General features: G+C 39.7%; 2 protein-coding genes across 3 annotated transcripts; one reads left to right on the top strand and one right to left on the bottom strand.

Annotated features, from left to right (window-relative positions):
* The first annotated feature begins 337 nt into the window (after window positions 1-337).
* Window positions 338-9,200, top strand: atp1b1a (ATPase Na+/K+ transporting subunit beta 1a). The gene is made up of 6 exons (XM_078259854.1): window positions 338-605; window positions 4,448-4,576; window positions 5,953-6,108; window positions 6,354-6,538; window positions 7,654-7,737; window positions 7,851-9,200. The coding sequence occupies exons 1-6, from the start codon at window positions 512-514 to the stop codon at window positions 8,106-8,108; spliced, it is 906 nt and encodes a 301-aa protein (XP_078115980.1). The 5' UTR covers window positions 338-511; the 3' UTR covers window positions 8,109-9,200.
* Window positions 9,137-27,304, bottom strand: nme7 (NME/NM23 family member 7). Of its 2 annotated transcripts, none has more exons than XM_078259849.1 (12): window positions 27,185-27,304; window positions 26,355-26,456; window positions 25,820-25,986; window positions 24,228-24,338; window positions 23,205-23,255; window positions 22,787-22,994; window positions 20,965-21,070; window positions 16,865-16,929; window positions 15,843-15,911; window positions 15,518-15,619; window positions 9,826-9,933; window positions 9,137-9,277 (listed from the first exon to the last, which is right to left on the bottom strand). In XM_078259849.1, the coding sequence occupies exons 1-12, from the start codon at window positions 27,185-27,187 to the stop codon at window positions 9,245-9,247; spliced, it is 1,125 nt and encodes a 374-aa protein (XP_078115975.1). In that variant the 5' UTR covers window positions 27,188-27,304; the 3' UTR covers window positions 9,137-9,244. The 2 variants fall into 2 exon arrangements, with proteins under 2 accessions (XP_078115975.1, XP_078115976.1); XM_078259850.1 differs by lacking the exon at window positions 27,185-27,304 and adding an exon at window positions 27,029-27,083.
* Window positions 27,305-27,752: the final 448 nt, after the last annotated feature.

Here is a 27,752-nt window from a genome sequence, read left to right as displayed (position 1 = left end):
CTTTCCAGGCTTTACATCATTATAAACACTTAATGTATTTCAGGAATTGCTATTTTTCTTAGATTTGTCCTATAATTATTACTGACAGCACATTTTTTTGCTTAATTTGTCGCCAAATAGAGTTGAGAGACTTAAGGGACCGTAGTGGTTACCATGACGCTGGCATCATATGAAACGTTTGGGGCAACTGCTCTGTAAGTCATTATTGTGCTAGCCTGTTAGCAAGCCCCCCTCCGTTTACCTCTTACGCAAAAAGCATAGCAAGATTGTGATTTGCTAGACTGAGCCCTCCCTCTTCGAGGGGTAACTTATTACGGGAGTTTGCAGGCGGAGCTGGTTTCCATGAGAGATAGATTGTGCGTGGTATTATTGGAGGAGTCTGGTACGAAGCTGTCCTTTCGCGTTTCCTGAGGGGGACAGTTAACAGTCGGAGCTACAAGTAACGTTACCTGAACCAAACCGTTAAATCAAGCCCACCGAAAAACGGGGATATCACCGGGGAATTATTAATATGTCGGGAAACAAAGACAGCGACGGTGGATGGAAGTCATTTGTGTGGAATTCAGAGAAAAGGGAGTTTCTAGGACGAACAGGGAGCAGTTGGTGTAAGTATTTATTTCCTTATTTTACTGAACTTAGAAGCTAGCTGCCGTTTAGAGACGGCAGTACAATGTCAAATAAACAGTGATGGAGGTTAAGTTAGCACGTTTGGCCGAGAGAGTGGAAACTGTTGTTTTTTTTCCCCTCTTATTTTCTGACTGACCAAAAACCAGCAGCACCTGTTAGATCGGACTGGCTTTGACATGCTGCGTCGTGACTTCGGTTTTCAATGGAGGCTGTGTGTGTGTAACGTTAGAAGTTGGTCTGTCAAATCTGGATATACAGTCATTTGTGTAACACGAAACGGGCGTATCTCAATGACTTAGCCTTTTAGACACGCTACAGGTCGAATATAGTTTAAAAAATAACTAATTACGTTTTTGTTTTTTTTAAACAATTAACTCGCTATAAATGAATTATGTCCCCTTACATGCGTACTTTGACTGTTTAACGTTAACGTTAGCTCATATGAGTTTGATAAGATTTAAAGTAGACAATTGGTTTTATGGTTAAAACATTGTGAAAGGGAAATGATTACCAAAGGCGTCGGCCATAACGTTACCGGGCCATTCATTAATAAACGTCCTTTATGAAAAGGTCATGTTGAAGGACAGTGTGTGTGGTGGGCCAGGACTTTCCACTAATCCAAATGTTAAAAGTTGGGTTGGGTTGTTGTGTGCCTCATTGGTCCACCTCTTGAATTTTAGCCTCCTAATGAGAGTAGAAGAGAACAGGACATTTTATTCATATCAATAATAAGCCGAATAGCTAATATCTGGCTCCTGTGCAGGCCCGGCTATTCTGCCCCCCCCCCCCCCTTTCACTCAAACCCAAGATTAATGGATCCAGCCCTAATCCTTTTACCCGTTTTCAATACTTTAAGACGGGGGAAGGCTCGCCTAATACGGTCAGGAGTGGTTGTTGATTAGATAGGATAACTACACGCCATTATACAGTACCCAATAAGCTCGCTAAACCGTTTAACAAATTATAAATTACATTTCCCCCCCGTGTGAAACACAGCCGTGTTCGGCTTGGTAACACGGTGCTGAACCGATCACGACTCACATGTCTCAAGGGCCGCCCCCTCCCCATCTACTGAAAGAAATGAGACATTGGTCGGCATGTCTTTGCCAGTTTACAGCGCTCATTCATCAAAGCTTCATGAAAGCTCAAATACGAAAAATCACGGTAATGCTGCAGTACTATGTCGTCACAACTGGTCTGTAGTAACAAAAGTCAATGGCGAGTTTTTAGCGTACTTACAGGAGCTATAACTTGTTATTATTAGTGTAGCAGGTAATAATACCACTCGTGTGGTTATACTGTCAGTGTGCATCTATTACAGGCTGTTGGTCTCTGTCGTGATGGAGGGAGAGTGATGTCGCACTAACTAAAAGCGAGCGAGGTTGCTCTAAAAGCAACAGGTATGTCTGGACTGTGCCCTTGAGTTGCTGAAACTAGCGCGGTCTGTCATTTAGAAAAGGTGCATTACTAATGATAGACGATGTTTCAATGAACTTCGGTGTTTGAATGAATTTCTGTTGTTTGTCAATATGTGAAATATAGGAAATGATGAGCTTCAGTGTCATACAGGTGACCGTGGCTCATTTCTCCGCTACCTGTGTTTTCGTGACATTTAAGTCCGCAGAACGTGTCAGAAAATGCACTAAAGCGTTGATTAGGCTGCAATAAAAACGTCAGTAAATGTGGAGAGACATCAGTATGGTGTGAATGTGGTGACGGTTTCTGCAGCAGTCTGGTGGGGGAGGTGCTCTCCATTCAAACTCTGCCTGTCACCACCAGTAGGCCACTTTCTGAGCTACACATATCTGGGTAACTAACAGTGTCCACATCCGGCATTTCTGCCTACAAAATGGTGTTGTGCACTTCTGTCACGTGCACTCACAAAGAATTGATGTCCTGTCTTTTCAATAAAGTTCAGGTTATTGGCTATAACTATAATCATGCCCCTTTGATGCCAACATAACTGCTTTTAACCAGCTAGGAAATGTTATTGATAGTAAAAGAAATAGTCACAGGGCCACAAAGGGCTAACTTAATGAAACAATGGCTGTAACTTCACACCATCTGACACGCCTGATTGCATCATTTTTATTTCTTATATGGCCATTTCACAAGAAATGAATGCACAAAATCCTACACAACTCGCCAGCACAATTGTCAGTGTATAGTTTTCCTTCTCAACAGGTGCGTCTCACAGCAAGCAAGCGTGCTTTGGTTGCAGACGTGCTCAGAAGACAACACCTCACCATGCATTTACGCTGGTAGCAGGTGCTGTGACAACCAGCAGCCATTTAGGAATGCAAGGCTGTCTGTCTCCATTGTACATTAAACATTTTTCTGATCTCGATCACATGTGCTGCAAACACTACTTCTATGTTCTTAGTGTGCTTTATGCCAAAACTCACAGGCATGGGGAGGGCGAGCCCAGTAAGCCAGAGGAGTCTCCTGCAGACTTGTCAGTTAACAGTCTGTAGCAGACAGATAAGGCTGTGGAGTAGGTCTAGTTGATGCTGGATGTTATCATCCCACCAGACTGGTTTCACAGTGGCTAATTTGTACATGCAACCTGAAGTGGTAAGACATTTTGGGAAGGTGCCACAACAACGGCAAATACACGAGGAATGGGAACACTGATGGCTGTCTGTCAGTTTTCAGGAACCCAAAATCTGAAACAATATGAAGCCAGAAGATTGGCTGTTAATGTATGTCAGTGGTAGAAAAAGATCTGGCATCAAATACAGAATAATATTTCATATCCAAAGGCTTGTGGTGTATACAGTAGGTAGCCTAAAGATGTTTTGTTTCAGGTTTTCAAGGCCCTATTTTCTCAACGGTCCCATTCCATTCCAGAAACATACACATGCAAACATTTTAAATCTTTCCATGAACTCAAAATGTATGTTAATATATGAAATAGTAAACTTACTCCCAGAGGTGCATTGGAGATCAGATGAACCTGGAGTAGGATCAAACCAGGAATACAAAAAATGCTAATAACAAGTTTGCCTTCAACAATGGAATGAATAAAGCCAGTGAAAGAAAAAGTGCCGCCTTTTTGTTCAGTTATGTGAGGACTGTGTTCATAAGACAAACCTGTTGTAAGTGGAGAAACAATGGGGGAAGGGTCTGTGCGACAGGAATGACTAGTGACTCATCCTGTTGAACTGAGGCTGCAGCCCTCCTGCTGCTGCATAACTGGAGTAAATTTTAAGTTAGGTTGAAAAAAAAAACCCCACATGGAGTCATTGTTGTTCTGAAATGGCTTCCCTAATGAGAAGAGAAAGGGGGTGGCAGATTGTGGAGGGAGGGGTTTCTTACCTTCTGACAGCCCTTGAATGCTAACCGTTGTTTATCGTTTGTATTATGTTGTAAATTTAACTGGCACATTCACTTATTACTCTACGGTGTTTAATCAAGATAACCTTTACTTATTTTATGTTAATTGGTCATTGAATCAAAACGTGTTTCTCTACTGTAACATTGAAAAAAGTTAATCGTTTTAAGTCTGCTTTTTCTCGATTGTGATTAATGTGATTTTGGTCGAACATTGTATCAACTTTTCCCTGATCCAGGTTCTTTAAATGTCTTGTTTTGTCTGAGCAACAGTCCAAAGCCTAAATCTATTAAGTTCACAATGATATTAAACAGAGAAAAACCAAATCCTTACATTAAACGAGCTTAAGTCAGAGATTGTTTGTCAATGTTCCTGCATAAATTACTGAAACTATTAATGATCGCCGATTAATCGGTTAATCTACTTTTTGTTGCAGTTCTAATCCTTTTACATTATTATTAATGAAGTGTATCTTTTCCCCTACAGTTAAGATCCTCCTGTTCTACTTGATATTCTATGGATGCTTGGCTGGGATTTTCATTGGGACCATTCAGGCGTTGCTGCTCACGTTAAGTAACTACAAACCAACCTACCAGGACAGAGTCGCTCCCCCAGGTAAATAATATACTCTGTACTTTTTTGCCATTTTGAGTGATCTGCTGCAGTAATGGATGTTTCCGTTCAGGCTAAAGCAAGAGTAGTTTTGCTTTGGGCTCGATCACACTGATCAGAAATGGTTTTGGCTAAGCCTCTGGGATGCTGTGGCTGTCTGTGGTTCATGCAGTTAAAAATTACTGTCGGGGGTGCGCCTTTAAGCGGCTACTCAATCAGAGGTCTTTCTGACCTTAGATAGGTTCAGCCATTTTGTCCTTCACTCCTCTCAGCCAGTCAATATTCCCCCCCTCAGGCTACAGGAGAACTGTTGTAGCTTACACCCATTGTGACTGAAACAATTCATGTGTGCTAATATTGTGTCAGCGCCAACGTGTTTACACACACGTGTGTATGTGTGTGTGTGTGTGTGTGTGTGACAGGCCAAGTTTGTAGTTGATTCTTTGTAAGAAAAAAAAAAAAGATTTTGTTTTGTCTCAGTTTAGAGGCCTCTAAGCTTGTTTTTCTGCAGAAAAATTCTAATCTGTAATCTTGTGAGAACATCAAACACTAGTACAGTCACATTACGAGCGTTTTGAAATTTCCTGAAAGCTTGGAGACGGTGCAGATTTTAATACCCAGCCTTGTCTTGTTGTGCCAGTACTTGTTTGCACCGCACGCGCTGTGGCCTTGGCGGTATTTTTAGCCATCATTGTTAATGACTGGCTTCATGAACACGGGTTAGTGTGCCTGCCGATTTGTCTGTCAGCCGTCCACGACTGTTGACAATCAAAGAGCAGCCTGCAAGAGAAACAAGTGTGGAGCGCTTTGAGCTGAAGTGAGTTTCCAGTAGTGGCACGATAAAGGAAGCAGTTAGGGAGCAGTTTTTTTTCTTCCCTCTGAGCTCAAGCCCGCCTCTCACTCTGGGGCTAAAAGTTTCCATTGTGAGAGAGACACACGTGAGAGTGTATGGGTGGGGGCAGGGGATCGGTGAACTTTCACAAGCCTCCGCTGAAATTCAGATGACTAAATGTTACTTCTCGGTGTCTGCTTCTTAAATAACTTGAATCTTGCCTAGAACTACTGCAACAAGTAAACCGATCCAGCACAAGGCTGTAAAAAGGCTCATTAATGTCATGTTTCCTTCTCTAAATGCCACGCCTCACTGAGGCCTTGTGCACAAGGTCTGTGGAAAACTACTGCTATAAAGAGCTGACAGGGACCATCGGAGGAAATCCCCAAGACCCTACATTGTGTGTTGTCCTAAGATAATAGACCAGAGACTCTCTCTGGGTTTTACAAAGAATAGCTCACATGATACGCAGTGTAGCTTCTGTTAAGAATCAATATTGCCCCTTTTATTTTTGTTATCTTCTTATCAAAAACAATTTGTTTTTCAGGTCTATCACACACCCCGCGCTCAGAAAAGTCTGAAATTGCTTACACCAAGTCTGATGAGAGTACGTTCAAGAAATACACCGACGCCATGATGAATTTCCTTGAGAAGTATGATGTAGAGCGTCAGGCTGATCAGATGCAATTCGAAGACTGTGGAGGCAAGTATAACATTTATATTCATACTGATCCCTGATTAGCATGTAACAATCAAGATTTGTCACTGATATTTATGTATTTAGATCTGTTAACAATTTTCTCATAATAAACATCTAACAACACTTATCTTATTTTCTCTTAATTTTATGTGAATACTCATACGAATGTACTTGAAAAAAGAGTGTGTATAATGTATTCACTTGTATTTACAGGTCTAATGTGTTTTGTTGTTTTGTACCATTTGCAGACATTCCTCTTCCATACACAGACCGTGGCTCTCTGGACGGTGAGCTTGGACAGAGGAAAGCTTGCCGTTTCCACAGGTCTTTGCTTGGTAGCTGCTCAGGGGAGAACGACCCCCATTTTGGCTTTAAGGATGGAAAGCCCTGCATTATTGTCAAGCTTAACAGGATTGTCAACTTCAGACCAAGGGTAGGTTTACTGCACACTTGCAACATTATAGCTTTCATTTTCGTAGGGGCATTCACACCGATAGAGGCCACAGGGTTTAGAATTAAATGAATGAAAATGTTGAAAGAAAGAAACAAAATAGTCATAAAATCTGTAAATGTGTAAGAAAAAACTATTTAGGGGTAGCATCCCAAAGACTGAGGTTTAACCTAATAGCTAAATAAACTAGTTAACTAGCATGAAATGTCACCCACCAACAACTTGTGTAAAGCAAACTGTTAGCTTAGTCAGCAAAGACCCTTCGTTGTTAGATGCGTTATATTATAACATTTTGGAACTTTCACTACTTTATAGAAATAAACTACTAGGGATGTAAATCATCCTTATTAAGTAGCAATAAATCAGGCACTGCTCAAAAACATACATGTAGGTAATATCCATACAGTACATGTTTGCCTGTTTTGAAAATGTCATATTTGGTTTTCCATTAGTGACAGGCTAGCTTTACATAGGTTGACATACTTTCCATGCATTCAGCTGCAGACTTACTACAAGTTGGATGTGATGGCTTTTTCAGTTTTGATGTCACTTGAATGCAGCAAAGACTTGCTCCATTTCCAGCAATACTGCATATGACTCATCAAAGACTTCTTCTGCATATGTGAAAAAAAATTGTACAGAGACTTTAGTGTCTCCAGAGGGAGTGTGTGAATAAATGTCCTCAAGTGATGTCACTTGAGTTTGAAAATGACAAAATATGGAGGTGTGGAGTTAGGCCACAGTAGCCTGCTCCTTATCTTTGCTCAAGGCTATATTAGCTGCTACTAGCGTAACACATGACCAAACTGTCTTCAGTCAGAGTTGCATTGTGGGTAATGTAGGTGGCAGATTTTAACAAAGGAAGGAGAAGAAAGAAGAATGCGTTGAATAAAAAGGACAATATCTCTGGTTTTCTATCCTTTTTGTTTTAAACTGTCCAAAAACGAAAACAAAAGAAAGAAAAAGAAAACTCAAATCCATGAGATCATCAAGATGCACAATGTAAACCGTATAGTTCTGCTGCCAGCCACAATCCAACCTAACATAACCACCAGCTGAGAATGTTGTTCATCAACCAGTCTCTCTCTGTTCTTTAGGCTCCTTCTAACAATCAGTCCCTCCCAGAGGCTCTGCAGGCCAAAATACAGCCCAACCTGATCCCTATTTACTGCAAAAATAAGGTACGTTTGATTTGACAGCATCTGGCCATGATGTATTACTACATATGTACTATTATGTATTTATGCTGTAAAAAGGTTAGATTTTAATTCATATTCAACTGCTGTGTCTGCAGAGAGAAGAGGATGAAAGCAAGATTGGAGAGATCAAGTACTATGGCTTGGGCGAAGGCTTCCCTCTGCAGTACTACCCGTACTACGGCAAACTGCTACACCCCCAGTACCTGCAGCCTCTGGTGGCCATTCAGTTTACCAACCTCACTCTGGATCAGGAGCTCCGCATCGAGTGCAAAGCGTACGGAGCAAACATCGACTACAGCGAGAAAGACCGCTATCAAGGACGCTTTGACGTTAAGTTCACAATCACCTCGTGACCTCAGCCATGACGAGCACTCTCATTTTGAAAAACAAATAAAATGTAGAGAGAATAAAAAGAGTTCAGATAAACACCACTAGTCTTTGAACATTCATAATATACAGGACCTACACTTAATCTGTGTGCTTTACACTAGCTTTTCTGTGCGTTTGTCGAGGATTAGAATGTAAAATACATGAGTAGCAATAGCAAATATTTATTCTACTGTACATGAAAATATTCCTTGAGCCATGGGATGTGTTCATCTATTACTGTAAAACCGCAATTCCACTACTGACGTGTAGCGAGCTGTGTTTCTGTCCCCAAAGTGTTAAATCCTGACGTGGTTTCGATATATTTTTGGAGTGTCCAGTGCTGTAGTCTAGTCCTGTTGTAATCTCTCCTGTCTTATGTCAGCTTTAGTGGTCCAAGGTGTGTGCGCGTGTGCCCGTCTCTGTGTGCAGGTGTTCCTTTATGTGTGTGTGGAGTGTGTTAATGTGCTTCTCTGACTAACTGAATACTAGCACGGTACTCTGAACCTTTAAGGCCCATGAATGAGTAAATGACTGCGCTCCATAGAATCTGTTTTTGTGTGTTTCTTTTACCCAAGTTGACTGTGGGAGGAAGTGATTTGTACACCTTGTATTTGTTCACCTTAGCTGTAGGATATGGTTTGATGACATTTCTGTTTAATACGCTTACATCTGTTCATTCTTAATTCATAGTGTAGAGCTTTGTGGGTCCAGCCTAGAAGACTGTCATCACGGAAACAGTGGCAACTCAGTGCTTTGAAATCTGTTTTGCTGGAGACATCACATGACGTGATGCAACTTACTATTGAATGTTTTAGCCATTTTCATGGTGGAAGAATTTTATATTTATGCAGTTGTACATTTTTTTCAAAGTGTAATGTATGAATCCAATACCAAAGTCGCTGGTCAGAAAGTTAGAGAATATCAGAGGCAATGCAGTATCCCATGTAATAAGATGTTTAGTTGGTGTGAAAATACTTAATTCAATGTTGAAAATCAAAACACTTGTCAGGAGTCTGCTCTTGTCACTTTATTTAATCTGAATAAGGCTGAAAACAATAAACAGAAACATGAGACAACTGTGAAGTCTTTGAATATGTAGTTACATGTTTTCTTGTTCCATTCACCAGTCCAGAATCTTGAAGAAATATTGCACCTGTAAAGGAAATGACAAATTAATGACAGTACCGACTGTATTAAAACTTAACATAACAATCAGCCAGTCCTTCCACTCTGATATCAGAATAGTGACGTTGTAAAAGTTCAGAGTAAATTTTCCTCTGCACTAGCCCACTTTGTCCCAGTGTTGGGAAATGGCAGCTCAGTCAGTCACAGGCTAATGTTTAACAAGGAGGCATTTGTCCAAGCAACAGATCAGGAGTGAACAATGACGCTCGATGGGTCAGACCCACTCCCTACAAAACAATGGTTTTGTTTCAAATTCCTCTGCCATTCTTGTTCTCCTCAAAACCAGTGCACGCTAAGGTTGCCCCAGCCCACAGAGCAGAGTCATATGACCCGTTTACAGACATGGCTTCACAGAGTCAGTGGTTTTGTTCTTGGCTAAATGAAAGGTAGTTATTTATGCATGGACTGAAAGACAATGAGGAAACCTATGTGTAGGATCACAGGAACTACACAGATGAAATAATGTGGGTGTATTCTACAGTCCATGGCAGGTACAATCAGTGACATACCACCCACCTCCAGAACACCGTCTTCAGGCATGTCTGTACAGTGGACTGCGTTTTTCACTTTGTCTTTGCCATAAAGAGCACGTAATGTGGTTGGACGAAGATGCCGTGAAATTTCCTGTTGAATGAAAACATCTTGATTATGATTTCTTCGCTCATAAAACAGAAAAATTACCTTATTAGCCTTGAACTCACTATGATAAACATTATCAACTAAAAGCAATGACATGAAATGTCTATAAACGAAAGTCACGGGTGGATGATACAGTGGAACATCCTGTACTGTTGCATGATGTTACCAAGACATTGATTACTCAGCAACTGGACATGTGATCTTGTAGAGGAAGTGACAAAACACAGACACTCGGAAACCTTTTTTTACATAATAACTAGTGGGATAGATTACCATTACTTCCTATTTACATTTCAGAATTTAAGAAATGTTAACTGTAGCATAATCTCCGTCTCTTGCTATAATTCTACAACAGGTATTATTATACTTCTCCTTCAGTTCTACTAGGCTTACGACATGATTTCCATGATTAAATTACATTAGTCCAGATAACAGTTTCCATACATTTCCATAGTAGCTCTAAAAGCAAATCAAACACAATGTCCTTACCTGTAAATATTGTGTCATTACTGTACACAACAAATACATTACGGAGACACAAAGTTCTCCTTTTCAAATGATAAGCACTTTTTTTTTTTCAGGCAGTAGCTTTATCTTAAGTGTCTTGTCTATTTTAACATCAGACACTCCCAGGATCATAGCCGGGCTCTCTTTGCATTATGCTCCTCCTGGTGCCTGCAGGAAATACAAGCCTCCCACAGGATCCACCATCACAAGACGGACAATTATGTGAATAATTAATTCACCAAGATAACTATTAACTCTACAGGAATGCACAAGGTGCATAACATATGGTGCTTATGTAACAGTTGATACATTGGTAGAAGCAAATCATGTGATATTTTATGCTTTCACACAGGTATGTTTGATCTTGTTAGAGCGGTAGGGTCAACATCGGAGCAAATATACTTAAAACTGATCAAAGCCAACCCTGTAGCGGAACATCTTTTCTTTTTTTAAATCAGAGAATCAACAATATAACAAGTTAAAAAAAGTTAAAAGTTAAAAATCAATCAATCTTCTGACTGACACAATCTAATTGATTGATTGCCTTCTTTCTAGAATGTGAACCAGAAGAAACAATAACAGGACTCCTAATATGGCTGCTCAGCTGTGAAATAATCATTGTCAGTAAGATACGTGTCTGTGTCGAGGGTTTCTGTCTCAGGAAGATAAACACAGCAGCCTGCATACAGTAACTATCTGCAAAATGCAGCAGCCTGTTGTGTATGTGTCCCATGCCACATGAGACTAAAGCCAGTTATGGTAAAGGTGAAATTAGGGGGAGATTTACTTAGTGATAAAAGAAAGCATTGCTCTCTGTAATTGCATTAGTTGCCCATGGGTGACCTACTGTCAGAGTTTAATTTGATTTTAATGAGTCCATAGTGGGCTAGATCGATGTTCACGTAATGACTGCTGGCTTTTGTGGACAGTAAGGGCGAGGGCAGAGTGACCTGGTGGTCACATGACCGTCCAGAAATCCAAAAAGTCTCACGTCTTGTACCGCTGACTGTCCAAACCAGTCGCAATGCATATGGCTGCCAGTGGGGTTTGGGCACTTTTTCTTTTTAAAGGCTCACTCCATTTCAGTCACTATGTTATCAAAAGGATTCTGCTAACCTTGCTCTAACCACTTACAAACACACAGACTTTTAAAAACTACTCATATCTTTTTAACCACATATAGCTTGGTGAAAAAAAGGCTTTTGGTTGGATTTTCCAATTTGATCAAGATGTGTTTTATCTCTGCATTATCCCAAAAGATGACATCACAAGGATTATTATCATGTCATTTTATCAATCAAGCAGCAGAATAACCACGTTGGACAAACACCTTACCTATGAAAATACAATTTGACATAATACTGTGTGGGGGCGACTTTACATTTAGAGTTTTAGCCTGTTAGAAATAAATGTACTATAAAATCAAATTACTCAGTAACACACGTCTTGCCATCACAAAAATAAAAAAATTAAACTTTGTGCATGTTATTATTGATGACACAGACGTCTAGTATCCTCGACACCAAATAATGGACTTGCTTATCTGTATATAAAATGGGAATACAAAAAGGCTCCCAATCAGACACAAATTAAAGTCATACCTTCTTCAAGAGTAGTCATAGTTTCTCTGTAAACTCCACTGATGATGTTACAGAGCTTGAAAGAAGCAATGCCAATATTTCGTTAAAATACTCACCATTAGGTTTAATCAACAAAAAAAGGGAACAAAGGGAAAATCAAGCATCATTCTATTCTACTCAGATGGATCTTTTGAGTGCACTACAGTGCACTAAATTTAGCATAGTGGCCACTAAGAAGAGCTGATATCTTTTTCCACAAAAGCATTACGCAGATGGGTCAAAAATCAACCAGAAAAGTATATTTTTAACCAACATGATGCACGGATAGTATCTTAGCCTCGTGTAACAGGAAGTTCATGCCTATTTGATCATCTCTTACACTTATCATCTACTGTAAGACAAAGTGAGGCAACACAGATTGTTGTGACCACCATGCGCTGCTAAGAGGGGATTGTTAAATAGTAGTAGTAGAAAAAGTAGTTTTGGACAGTCAGTTTTTTCCTTTCCAGCAGCCCAGACATGGAATATCATACCCACAGAACTAGGGAACATCACATCTATCAAATCTTTCTCCAAATCCATAAAACATTGGTTGACTAATCAAATGTGCTGCCATAATCCGGAATAATGTGTTTGTCGAAGTAGTAGTGTCTCTGTGTGTGTTTATGTGCTTAGTGTTGTTGATGTGTCTTAATGTGCGTCTATGCACTTTTACCTGTGTCTACTGTATATGCTACTTGTGTTATGTTTTTCTCATGCCATCAACATGCCAGCTGTCATGATCTGAAATAGTGGTTGTGTAATTTTACTTGTCTATGCTTATGTGTTCTTGTTTTATGCTTATGTGTTGTATTGTTGTAGCTTATCTAATGTTTTAAGCCATCAACCTGCTAGGGACTGCATATGAAAATTAGCCTATGGCTAAATCTGACACAGTTACATTTTAGACTTTGAGCTCATGTTGATTAATGTGCATTGTCCTTTTAAATCAAGTATGTAGTCAGGGCCCCCCAATGCTTTATTAAGTTACTGATTTAAAGGGAAAGTATGGAAGAGGGTAGAGTACAGCCTGGGTCAAGAGGACTGGCTAACAGAGGACCGTTGTGTCTCTCCCCTCTGATATGAGGACACATCACAAGACACAGCACAATCTCGTGACTGAGTTGCTGCAATGCAAGGCAGCTAAGGGTGTGGAGGTGTGAACACATGAGAATCCTTTATGGCAAGATATATGACGCCTAGTTAAAAACACAATATCTTGTATCACATATTTTAATGTTTCCGTTCTTTTCTGTGAGGACATATCACAATTTAATTTATCTACCATCAACTCTATGATAAAGTGTGTTTGAGGTCACTTAATCAAGCCATTCAGCTGGTCATGTGTTGTTTATGTATTAGTCTTAAGTCAACTGGAATAATCAAAAGCCAGCTCTTACCACAAACAACTGACCCTTATCTATTACCGTACTGGTCCGAATATAAGACGACCCTGACTATAAGACGACCCCCCCTTTTTCAAAACTCATTTTTGGAAAAATAGTTTATAAAAGCCAAATATTGTTTTCTTAAAGAAAATAATTTTATTTGAAAATAATTCTAATAAAAACACAGTGAATAAAACAAAGTAGGATGTTGTTTTTAACATCTTTTAAATAAAATAATACTTTCAATATCTTTTTACATGAAAGTGTCACATTTAAATTAATGGTAAATATTTCCAAGGCCTTCAGCTGAATGACTGCTCTGGTAATGTGATTACGTAATCATTACGTAATCACACACTCTCCTGTCAATCTCTTGGAAGCAGCTGCTTTGAGGACCACAGTAAGATTTTCTCTGGCTGTTCAGCCAACATCTTCTCGATGTACTTCCGTTCTACTTCCAGGCTTTTTGTAGCTGGATATTTCATTTGTTTCGTCTATGTATGAATGTGGATAACATTAGTGATAGTGAGATGCTTGCTACAGTTACATTTCTAGAGATGAATTGGCGAAAACACGTTTATTTCCCATTAGTCACGTCTTTGTTCTAATGCTGCTGGGCTCTCTCTCTCTCTTCAGTCACTCTCTATCTCTCTCCACCATTACCGTGTCTAAAACTCTGCTTTTTTGACCAGCTGTTTGTAACATGTATGGATTATGGATCATTTTATTTCTATAGCTTATAGCTGACTTCTCTATTGGCTGTTGAAACAGGTGACGTCCCTTAGGTTCTGCGACTTGAACAGCTGAAAGTCTAGACCCTGATTATAAGACGACCACATTTTTTCAGACTTTTTTCTAGGAAAAAAAAAGAGTCTTTTTTCGGAACAATATGGTACTGTCGATGTGGAGTTATGAAATTGCTTCAACTCCCAGTTAGTCAGTTGAGTCTGAATCAATCAAGGAGGTTACAGAGGCTTTAAGGGAGGAAACAAACCACAGCAGGTGAAGGAGAGAACCTCTGGCAGCAGCCTAAACTATATAAAACGTAGTGGGAAATTTAACAGTTAATACTGTATTGATTTCCCCTCATATACACTGATGCCACTTTTGAAATGATGACCCAAGCCGTCTAGCAAATATCGTTTTCCTACAAAGAAAATGTATGTTCTCAAGATAACTTGAAAGATGTTACAATCGCATAAACATTGTGCACCCAGGGTCTTTAAGTGTTACAAGTAATAAACCCAACCGGCGGCAGATCTGAAGAGGGGAACTAATAAAATAACAGAGGGCGGTGGCAAAGGCTTAATTATTTTGGCATCAATGAGCTGTGGTGTCTGTGTCATGGAAATCATTAGCCAATTACCATCCCCTTTCCTGCTCTGTGGCTGCAATGTCAGTAACATTTTGACAGTGGTCTGAAGTACTGATGGTTATGGAAGCATATAAAAAGGATAAAACAAAACCAGAAAAAATAATCAGAAACGGAGGAAATGACAGGTCATAAAAAAGTGGAATTATTTTAAACAAGATTGCACGCTGAGTCATGGACAACTGCTGAACAAGTTGGGGAAGGTGTGAAGTCACTCATTTTTATGGTGGCAGAGTGACGTCTTATCATTAGATTTCACATCACGCACTAGCTCAGCCCTGCAGCACTGGTTCCACAGTACACACAAACACACACGACTGCACGTGTTCACACGCACACACAGACACACAGACACACACAGACACACACACACACACACACACACACACACACACACACACACACACACACAGGCAAACTCTTTTATCTAGTCACAAAAGCCACACAATCTTTACAATGTACACTGAGCAAGGGCTAAACTACATTCTCCAATTCATCATGAGTTTATTTGGTCTGATTCAGGAAAAAAGAAAAGGAGGATGATGGATGGATAACCCTTTGCAGATGATATATTCATTTTCACCACATTTAACCAAACGTTTGATGCATTACTTGTCGGACAGGCTTCTAGTATAGAATATAATGAGGAAATAGGAAATAATATTTAATATAGTTTGACTCACAGGATCGACAGGCCCACAGAGTTCCCTGAATGACTGCGGTACGTCAGTGCCATGGATCTCTAGGACCATGCAGGGTCCAGAACACAGCTCAGTCACCATACTCTGCAGGGAGAAAGAAATCCCCAAAAACAATTATACTAATAATATGCAACGACTCAACTTCAAACATTTGTTTATTAACACAATATGTGAGCTTTCGCCACTCTTCAAGATCTTTACAAAACGTTGGATAATGTTTGTGTTTTTATTATCAAAAGTAACAACTGACAGAACTGTGATGCAGGCACTTGCTATGATGGCACAACAATGTAGTGTTTATACTCACAGGATACTCTGCGACAACACCTTTGTACACTTCATAGAATTCTTCTGCATTGGCCCGGTCCACATTGAACTGTGAAGAGGAAATATTATTTAAGACCATATGTTTTCAAAATGCTATATGGATAATATACTCCATGAAATGGAGCAAAAGAGTGCAGCCACAATGAAGAAATTCCCCTTAATCAAAAAGAAATACTTCACTTAGTGTCCGTTACTTTGAATTGTGACAATGGCTCCATTATCACAAAAGACCTTTTGTAATTTCCAAAGAAATACTAACTAATGTGATAAGAACATCACGGCTGTGAAAACACATCCTTTGAACAAAGACACTGCATTAATTGTTAATATCCTACTTACTTTATTCCCATTAATGCACAATACATTCTGCATGTGGCTACAGAGATAAAACCAAGATTGATTTATTTTTGTCCTACGGGCCAGCCCAGAATGTGCATCACTTCTGATGTGGCAAAAATAAATGGAGTGAGAGAGAGGTCACTGTTTGCAGCATTTGAATTATGAGGCACGGTTGGATCAGAGAAAGAGAGTACAGTGCACATAATGGTTACATGAGTAAAGTTAGGATACATGGGCATATGAGCATAGGGCAAATAACACTATCATATATATCAGTGGTTCCCTAGGTTTGTGGATTTTCACATCATCTTGGACCATTATTATCACCATATCTGTGTCTAAAATGTTGGAAACGCTAGAGCAGATAATAAATAAATAACACTCGAAAAGCTTAAAGACAAAACTTGCTAAAGAAGTCCACTGGGGACCAACTACAATCATTAGATCTGAGAAAAGTAATTTAGTTAGCTTTGATGCTTTACATTAATTTGACTAAGTAGTGCCCAAAACAGGTGCTGCACCCAAGCCTTATAATGGTACAGAAAACCCTGTATGTATCTCATATAATTTCTATTAGGGTAGTGAAAGGACAGCTTAATTTTTACCACAGAAATGTGAATCTACAAGACCATAGCACACGGAAGGACAGGAGAATCGTTTTACCATCTGAAGGGCTGAGATTTCAAATCCAGCTGCAGATATGGAGTTCAGGATCTTTCCAGTCAGACCTGCGAACACATCAAAGTTGTTCTTATCTACAGGCTTTCATGAGCTTAAAACAGACTGTGTAGCAAGGTGTTTATTGCTACAATAAACTCTTCAATGTGATCCTTAGCAAATCATTTCTTCCGCAGCCTTTACGGTTAATTCAAGTAAAACAGTTTAGATCATGCAACATTGTCGTTCATTTTATTAAATGACTAGGGTTAATATCACTGGATGTGCTGTGAAGCCATTATACTGCTCCGCTTCAAACATAAAAATGTTATCTTATGGTGTAGTGACCTTAGCTTGTACTGTCTCCTTTGGACCTAGTACAGGGAGATTGTCTTACTGTCAATAAGTAGAGGAGACCAGACATTCAACGCTTTAGAGAGCGAGATACAGAGCTGTACCTCCTGTCACTGCAATGCATTATTGTAAAAATGTTACGACCACAGTGACAAAGGTGCAACAGTGACAGTGAAGGTCAGACTGCTGCAGACACACGTAATTGAAAGAGGGCGCCAGTCTCATTATCTCAGTCTGACATCCTGATAAAAAAGCAGACAGAGTACTTGCCAGGCAGGATACCAGGTGTCTACATTTTCCATTAATTGTAAATACTGCTGTGTGTAATCATGACTTTCAGTTTGGATCAGGTGCTAAAGCGAGCGCTGATGAATTTCTCTCTAATTTGGGTAATCGTTTGGTCACAGTACACTCATGTGTGTATTAGGTAAAGCAACCACCTCCTGAGTCCTCTGTGCCCTCCCCTGGCAGCAGGGTAGGGCACAGCAGCCTGCATAGGATAGACACACAATCTGCACAGCTCACAAAAGCAGCTGGTGCTGTTGCTAGGAGATCCTTTTCTGGGTGCCTGGCAACAGAGGCTTCTCTATTCCAGTCATGTCTGAGTGCATTTTCAGGCACAACTTCCCTTATCACCACTGTGATTGGCTGTGCCCTGCACACGTAGCTGTAGCGTATTTTGGCCTCCTAATGGATCTTCAAGAGAAATCAAAGCAAGTTTTTTTTATATTATTTGTTTTTGAACTGACCCAGTTTGGGTTCAGCTGGCCAAACCCTCAGACTGGGTTACTATTTTTTGGCTCAGACCACAAATATGACCTCACGTCTGAAGGTAAACATTGTGTTGTCACATTGGAACTGTGACAGTACTAGAATTTGAGCAGTTTAGGACCTTTTTTTAACAATGCAACTCCAAACCTTTGTAAGCAGGCCAAAATACAAAGCCAGAATTATTCTTATGAGCTAAGTTTTGGCTTTTTTGCTACAATAGCTATAGATTTTCTACAAGACAATTCTGTAAAATGGACTAAAAATGAACTGAGTCTGGCCGACAGACGCCAGATGAGTCAACAGATTGTTAAGAGCGATGGTGAGACCTGCTGCCGCACAAAACGCCTGCAGCTTGTGGCCAACTGTTCTACCAAGGTACTGAAGCTTCTCACCTCAATTGATATTGTTGGGAAGGAGAACTTTAATATCATTTTTTTAAATAAGCCACCATGTATTTACTACTTGAATATCAGGATACACATGGCAGTCCAGTAGTTGTGGTAAAGAAGGTGTCATACTCAACAAACCCTGCTTGAAATGATGTCTGTAGTAAGCAAATACCTATGATGCAGCCAGACCGCTATGAGCACAGAGAAAATTGTGGACTGCCTTTGAAAGATTACATAAACTCCTACTTAGATACAGGCCTGTAGTAGAAATGTTTAAATGACATTGACTTTACCGTCAAGGAGAGAGCATGTGTAATTAATAGGTCTATAAGTCAACAATAAAGTGCCGAATGCTCGTGGCTGTTTGCTTTGAACTAACAAGCAAGCCAGTTACAGCTCTTGTTTTTAATCAACGTGAGCAAAACTAAGAGAAACAAAAGTAGAAGAGACATGAGAGAGATTTTGTCATACTTGATAAACTGACACAGCCTAAATCACAACAGTACTATATACATATGTATATATGTACAAATGTATACTCTATGTTTGTTTTGGAGGAATACAATTTCGCAGCAGATTGGGAATTCAACAGTTCCTGGATTATGCCCTGCAGTTAAACATAGCATGCCCATGCTTAGGTAGGTGTTTTTAACAGGTCCTCTCTCACGGCAGATATTTCAACTTGTCATAGCAGGAATAGCACAGATGTAGCTGCAGTAATAACATTTATAATGACGTCATTCCATTTAGGTGTGGCAGTATGTCATGCCAACGAGCAGCATGCACAGTACCAGGATCCTGGCACACTTACATATTATACAGGCAAATACAATACTATTCATGGTAGTATTCCTCCTGAGTTCTTTTAATTTATGTTACTTCCTTTCTAATGTTCTTTGAATAAACATTGCAAGCAAGTATGTGTATCTCCTACACAAAATGTCATCTCAGCTTGCAATGTTCCCATGGTTATCTCAGCTGATTTTTTATTCCGTGATGTTACGTTGTCGTCTTGTCGAGTGTTTTAACGATCTAAGCGCATGGCGTGAAGGGCCTGCGCAGGTGCGTTTAGGGCATGTACGAATCCACTAAATCCAAAAAGGGTCCGTGTGCCAAGCACATGGTTCAAAAGGGTTGTACTTAGTGTTTAATTAATCATAGGTGTGTTTTGGGCGTAACATGCAATAAACCAATCAGAGATCATCTCCCATTCCCTTTAAAAGCCAGGCGCGATTGTACCTTGGCGCATTGCTGTTATGATGGAGGATTTGCTAAGCAGGAAGGAGAAATGTTTAGGAGAAGAAACTGATCTGCTCTTGCGTGAAGTGAAAGTGCGCGAGCAGATCATGTCATAATACTATTTCACATTGTAATATTTTTTGTTTGTTTGTTTGTGTGCTGCTGCGCTTATCCTTTGTGTGTGTAACAAGCATAGTGTGCACGCGCTGTGCACGAGCCTAGGTGCATTTTACTAATGCGCTGTTAAAACAGCTAAAAAATAACAATGAAATGCTGCGTTATTGACTTTAGACCAGGTTTTTGTTGGTCAATGGCACGATCACTTCCCGCTGCCTCAAGATAGCACACCTCCCTGTAAGACCAGCACGCCCATGGGCGCACAGATGGGCGCAGGTATATTTGCTATTTAAACGACGTGGACACTGGACGGGAAACTGACAACTGCGTCGGTCTTAAACTAGCAAAGACACTTGCGTTGGGCTTTGCGCTGCCCCGTGCCGGGTGCAAGATAGGGCCCTAGAGTCTACAGCAATACTAACGGTGCTGCGAGGCTGTGCTTTGAGCTAAATGCTAACGTCAGCATGCTTACATGCTCACAATGACAATGCTAACATGCTGATGCTAACTAAGCAAGTGTTATGTTTACCGTGATCACCATCTTTGTTGTCATTAGTTGAATGCCATTACTTTTGAAGGCATTTGTTCATAAACTATAAATAATAAAAATGTTTGAACATATGGTGGCGCTAGAGAAGAGTCAGAGGATCACCAAAGTCAGTCACTGACTGTTACGGCTGGCCAACATTGCCATCCCTAAAAACAGAAAAAGAACACAGCACAGAGAGCCCAAGTACATCCATGGAAACTAGATAAAAACTTGGTCTAAATCAGATACCAACCAAATATCTACTAAAAGATAAGGACTTGAGATCAAATGTAAAGATTAAATTAATTGGTGAGCTTGTTTATTCTAATAGGCTGTGTGTGGGCTTATATGTCCAGAACAACTAGTCCTCTCCCTTCAGTCAACAACTTTCTGTGTGCATACTTCAGCTCAGTCCAGAGAATTTCACATTTCACAGGTCAGAGCTCCAGTGGCATGCTCCATGAACAGGGATCAGGGCAAGGATTTGGAAAAATCCAAAGCCAAATGCAGTAACCATGTAGTGCCTTTGTGTGATGCAAACACATTAACAGCCATAGGTGGAAGGGGAGTGAAATTGTAGACAAGTCGGTGGACTTGTAACTGCATAGTTTAGGAATGTATCAACAGACATACAAGGACCAAGATAGACACATCATTAATAATAAACACATCTGTTGGCTGCAAATAGATACGTATATGTGCCCTACCTTCTGATATTGCATGAGGTTTGATGATGCAGCATGTGCAGTCTGTTAAGATGGCTGTATTAGAGGGGCCATGGCCAATTGTGGATGGGAAAAAAAATTCAAGCTCCTAATAAAACAAGCAGAATAAAAAAAAACACTTTAGAGTGCATAGTCATTTCTGGGAATGTGGAGCACAGGGTAAAAGGTCACATACAGTGGGGCAAAAAAGTATTTAGTCAGCCACCAATTGTGCAAGTTCTCCCACTTAAAAAGATGAGAGATGCCTCTACTTTTCATCATAGGTACACTTCAACTATGAGAGACAAAATGAGAAAAGAAAATCCAGAAAATCACATTGTAGGATTTTTAATTAATTTATTTGCAAATTTCTCGGGAAAATAAGTATTTGGTCACCTACAAACAAGCAAGATTTCTGGCTCTGACAGACCTGTAACTTCTTCTTTAAGAGGCTCCTCTGTCCTCCACTTGTTACCTGTATTAATGGCACCTGATTGAACTTGTTATCAGTATAAAAGACACCTGTCCACAACCTCAAACAGTCACACTCCAAACTCCACTATGGCCAAGACCAAAGAGCTGTCAAAGGACACCAGAAACAAAATTGTAGACCTGCACCAGGCTGGGAAGACTGAATCTGCAATAGGTAAGCAGCTTGGTGTGAAGAAATCAACTGTGGGAGAAATTATAAGAAAATGGAAGACATACAAGACCACTAATAATCTCCCTCGATCCGGGGCTCCACGCAAGATCTCACCCCGGGGGGGTCAAAATGATCACAAGAACGGTGAGCAAAAATCCCAGAACCACACGGGGGGACCTAGTGAATGACCTGCAGAGAGCTGGGACCAAAGTAACAAAGGCCACCATCAGTAACACACTACGCCGCCAGGGACTCAAATCCTGCAGTGCCAGACGTGTCCCCCTGCTTAAGCCAGTACATGTCCAGGCCTGTCTGGAGTTTGCTAGAGAGCATTTGGATGATCCAGAAGAGGATTGGGAGAATGTCATATGGTCAGATGAAACCAAAATAGAACTTTTTGGTAAAAACTCAACTCGTCGTGTTTGGAGGGGAAAGAATGCTGAGTTGCATCCAAAGAACACCATACCTACTGTGAAGCATGGGGGTGGAAACATCATGCTTTGGGGCTGTTTTTCTGCAAAGGGACCAGGACGACTGATCCGTGTAAAGGAAAGAATGAATGTATCGTGAGATTTTGAGTGAAAACCTCCTTCCATCAGCAAGGGCATTGAAGATGAAACGTGGCTGGGTCTTTCAGCATGACAATGATCCCAAACACACCGCCCGGGCAACGAAGGAGTGGCTTCGTAAGAAGCATTTCAAGGTCCTGGAGTGGCCTAGCCAGTCTCCAGATCTCAACCCCATAGAAAATCTTTGGAGGGAGTTCAAAGTCCGTGTTGCCCAGCGACAGCCCCAAAACATCACTGCTCTAGAGTAGATCTGCATGGAAAAATGGGCCAAAATACCAGCAACAGTGTGTGAAAACCTTGTGAAAACGTTTGACCTCTGTCATTGCCAACAAAGGGTATATAACAAAGTATTGAGATGAACGTTTGTTATTGACCAAATACTTATTTTCCACCATAATTTGCAAATAAATTCATTAAAAATCCTACAATGTGATTTTCTGGATTTGTTTTTCTCATTTTGTCTCTCATAGTTGAAGTGTACCTATGATGAAAATTACAGGCCTCTCTCATCTTTTTAAGTGGGAGAATTTGCACAATTGGTGGCTGACTAAATACTTTTTTGCCCCACTGTATGAGCATGAATAAAGCTAACAGGCTAGCTTCACATCCTTACTCTTGCTGCTGCAGCAAATGAGTCAGAGCCATGACCAACATTTTTTATGCCATCTGTTCCAAACTGGGCACGAATACTCTGCGGTGCCTCCTTCCGCGCCACAGCAGAGTCTGCAGGTCCCAGGAGCCTTCTCCAGGTAGACATGGCCTCATCACCCATCAGCTCCATGGCAAACACAGGGCCCGAGGACACAAACTGCACCAGGTTACTGCAAAATGGAGCAATGGCGGAATAACTCATTCATATAAGTGAAATTCCTACCAGCAGAAGGTCATCTGTGTTCAATATGTTCAAATGTCCCTACAATGTCATTAGGATCATGGCCACAGGTTCTGTTAATGATAGTGGCTAACCACCATAAATGTGCCCTTTTGGTTCACACCTGCTTAAAACTGGCAAATCATTTACAGGGACTCACTTGAAGAAAGGCTTTGACTGATGTTCCACGTAAAAGTCTGCTGCTTGCTTCCTGTAATGTAAGAAAACCATAAACCATGGAGTTAATGAGTGGCGAAATTAGATATTCTATGTGAACTCTAAGTACCAAACTACTGACAAAGACATTTACAGAGGTCAATAATATATCTGGCAACTGTGCAGGATTTGTCCTTTTTGGTGTGCACAATTTTAACTTCTTGGGTCAGGAACCAAGTCAACTTTCCTGCACTTTATTAATGAATTTCAGCAATATAGCACCATTTTACTGAAAGCCATTAATAATATGAAATGATATGGCATTAACTCCTATTCTATATGTTTGTACCTTTGAATATGAACTTCTGTACAATAAATAATTAATTAGAATTTTAAAAAAAGTAATTTATAAATTATTAATCGTTTGGGAAAAAGCAGAAATTCTGAGGTGACAGTATTGAAATAAAACAACATTTAACCACAAACACAATTATGTCCTGTCCTTGGAATTCCATTTGAAATTCATTTTCATTGTTTTTAACCTTGGGAGAGTTTCCTTTCATAAGTTAATTATGTACACATTTTGAGAGCCATTATATTTCCACCAGGGTTGTATTACTGGCAGTGTGGAGAAGACTTTGAAACAGCAGTTGACCTTCATACTGGGTAATAAAAATGGTAACACTGTTTTACGGGTGTGTAACATCCTAATGACTCCTCCAGTTTTTACTTAGAATTTAGTTAGCTGTGCTGAGGAACGTCCTTGAATGAACTGCTCAATTTTGTGATTGAATAATAATAATAATTCAGAATGAATAAGCACCTGATCAAACTGTAATGAAATGGCGACCTTGCCTGCTCTTTGAAAAGCCATATGTTCCTAATGTGTGAGAAAGCAGGGCCATCCATCTGTTTATGTGTGAATACTGGCAGAAATAAGCCTGTGCCTCTCTCCTTGTCTGATACATTTCCACAGTATGACTTGCAGTTTTATTAGACACTCTCACCGGTGAGGCTTTGACCTTACCATGTAAGTGTTACCATTTTGGCTTTGGTCACGATCAGGTTGGAGGAGTATATCAACTCAAGGACATCTCCGATCTTGGTGATTACATCTGGCTTTATCACAGCAAGAGTTCTGGAAAAATGGAGAGAGAAAAATATATAATGGATCATGTCTGACGACAATAGGAGGCAACTCATCAAGATCAGACACCATAACAGAAACACTTTCAATACAATACTTACAATAACTACTTAAAATAACGCTTTATAATGTGTAGGGTTGGGTATTGTGCCTTAAAGCTATAGTGTGTAGTTTCTGTCTCCCCCATGAGGAATTCTAAGTAATGACAATAAAACTGTTGGCGCGTTCACGATACAAGCCTTCCATAATCGCGCATCGCCCCCACCCCTCCTCCTCCACGCAGTTGCTTGTAATCAAGCAGGACATGCAGGATTAAAAAAACATGAGAGACTCTTCAGAAGAGGTAATTATCTTCACCACTCAAATTTCTGAGCGCGAAAGTCGCCGGACGACACCAATTTCTAAACACAGCCATACTGAGAAATCCAGAGAGAGTTGTGTGGAGCTGATAATCTTAATTAGCTTTGTAGCAACTCGTTTGGCAATGGCTTGAATGTAACGGACGTTCATTAATATAAAAAAGTTACACACTAAAGCTTTAATGTATTGGGTAGCAAAACTGTAGGCTGGAAAAACTTATGGTTGGCGTGCTTGGTCAGTCTTACATACTTACTGCATACTCCTACTGATTTAGATCATCGTTTTATTTATGTGGGTATAGTTCTTGAGTTTGTGATGGAAATGTTTTTGAAGGAAAACAAAGTAATATACTTTTTTTGTGTGTATTGTTTTGGTATCCGTGCAAAAAATAAATATATCACAAATAAAATCCCAAATAAAATGTGATTTATTATTCATATTATTATTTGTCTCTTCTAAGTTTAAGCACATACAATTAATTTGCTTTGAAAATCTGATGGACAGCTGTTTAACAGCAGATGCAACTGGACAAGCATCCAATTACTAACAATATATTATATAAGATTATATTTTTTAAGATTTCTTTGGGGCTTTTTGGCCTTTTATTGGATAGGAAAGATGAAGACAGGATAGGGAGAGAGAGGGGGACGACATGCAGCAAAGGGCCGCGGGTCGGAATCGAATCCTGGCTGCTACGGTAAGGACTGAGCCTTTGTACATGGGGTGCACGCTCAACCAGGTGAGCTACCACGGTGCCCAATAACAATTCTTAAGAATCTGAAAGGAACTTCCTTTAAATGATGACAATAAATACAGATAACATAGATAACAGTAGTTTCCACAACATGCTACAGAAAATGCAGCAAAATCTAAATAGAATACATTGCAACACATTAACTTTATCGTAATATGTACTATACTGAGGATTAAGTCCAATGTGCGGGAGTTTATAATGTCTGTGAGCAGTCCAGCACAAAATAATGCTAAAATAAAGATTATAAATCACAGTTACAGGGAATACGGTAATGTAAAGTTCTGAGGCATGTAACTGGAGAGGATCAAGCAGACCTATCACACAACCTTATTACAAAAGACTTATTACACAATCATACCTTTCTTTTTTGCTGCCAAGTTTGTTTGCTGTGTACTGATCTCCATATTCAATCAGATTAAGCTGTCGTGAGAAGACATTCACTCGATTCCCAACGAACAGGTCCTCTTGATGGAGGTCCTCATATTTGGTCCTTCTCAAAAATATCCGCTGGTTTTTTACATCAAACTGCAAATAAAGAAAAACATGTTGATAGTTTAGTAAAATGAAATAGTTGCAGACGTAAGACTTTTGTAATTACTATGAAAAATATACCAGAGAGGATATAACCTGTGCTGCAAACAATTTTTCCAGATGTCAACAGGAAAAAAAACATCTGTTCTTGCATCAAAATTCTATCAACATTAAACAGAATAAGCATCTCCTTAAATATTCAATTTTATATATTATTTTTATTTTATTATATACTTTTTTGAGACTAAAAAGCTTGATACATTGTAATTATAGTATCCTTCCAAAAACAAGTAGCTAGCCTGGAAGCTGAAACAATGTAACAGCACATTTAAAGAATAGTGAGTGCAGCAGTAAATGCTTACCATTTCCACTGAGCTATCTTTTGGGTAGTAGAACAGTTGGTAGCGCCGCAGGAGAGCTGCAGTAGGGTCATACCACTCAGTAAGAAAGGCATAGCGTTCCTCCTGATAACATCAAAGAACAGAAGAAATTAGTAATAAGGAGGCACCAAATAACACATACTGAGCTTTAAAAGGTCATATCATGTTGCGCCAAACCATGAGGCTATGATTTTGTTTTTTTTGGTCAAAGATATTTTTGTAGGTCTTAGTCCCAGATATAGACCCAACTTGTTTTAATCTTTAATGAGAAATGAAAAATAAACTGTGAGTTCTGACCATTGACTCTGATTGAGTAGGCAAATAATATAAACAATCTCTCTCTGATATAATTCTGATATCAATCTTATTTCATTGGTAAACGAACTTTAGTATGTGAACGTAGAAACTATTGGCACTGTAACGTTAACTTGGAAAGTACAAATGTTAACATTACAGCTTGTGAGTCAGTTAACACTTTAGCTAGCTAGCTAGCTAGCTAGCTAAAGTTAGTCAATGCTCATCTACTGGACATTTGCTAGTTAACGTAAGTGAACTGTTACCACCAATTGCTGTTGTAAAACTGGCTTTAAGCTTTAACGTTACATTCATTATTTGACTAAAAACGTTACTCCAAAATGCCAACATTAATACAATACCTTTAGTTAGTCTAAAGTTGTTGGCTAACGGTAGGTTAACTGTTATGCTAACGTTAACTGCTAGCCTATGTTTGTTATGCTTAGCAAACAGTTTTCTGTTTGGTCCGTTCTAGTGGGTTCGCATCATTGTTTTTGAATGGGGAAATGTTAACTTACCATTCTTGACAAATTAATAAATTATTGTCCCAATATTTTTATCAGCTACACAATGTGAGCCTTAACATACTATGCTCCGTTTCTATAGCAACTGTAGCTCGCTGAATTGTATGCAAATTTGCATTTCCTAGGATGGCGATGGCATGATCCACCCTACTCTGCCTCTGATTGGCTCATGGTTGTTGCCTTCGTTGGTTTTATTGGTTAAATTAAGCAATTAGTACAGGGTAAGCCAATCAGACGCAGAGTAAGGCGGGTCATGTGTGAACTGCCAGTGACAAGCCAAGGTGCATTTATGGTACATCCACCTAACAACCTACATGGCAGTTGTTCTTGAAAGAAAACGGAGTTTAACTACTTTAACCTTTTACCAGTGAAGCACAATACTAACAAAAATACATCATTCAAAAGTAACATTAAATACACAACATATAGTGGTCAAACTCGTCAGAGGCACCACGCAATTAGCTGAATTTACACAAGTGAATATGAATAGGGTAACGTTAGGTGAGTAGGGAAAAGGACTATGCTGGGCTCATAGGCTGGGCTACGTTTATAGACAACCCAA

Source organism: Sander vitreus, chromosome 9, assembly GCF_031162955.1.
Source record: "Sander vitreus isolate 19-12246 chromosome 9, sanVit1, whole genome shotgun sequence".
Taxonomy (NCBI): domain Eukaryota; kingdom Metazoa; phylum Chordata; class Actinopteri; order Perciformes; family Percidae; genus Sander; species Sander vitreus.
The sequence above is the reverse complement of the archived record's forward strand: the minus strand, read 5'-3'. Positions and strand labels throughout refer to the sequence as shown.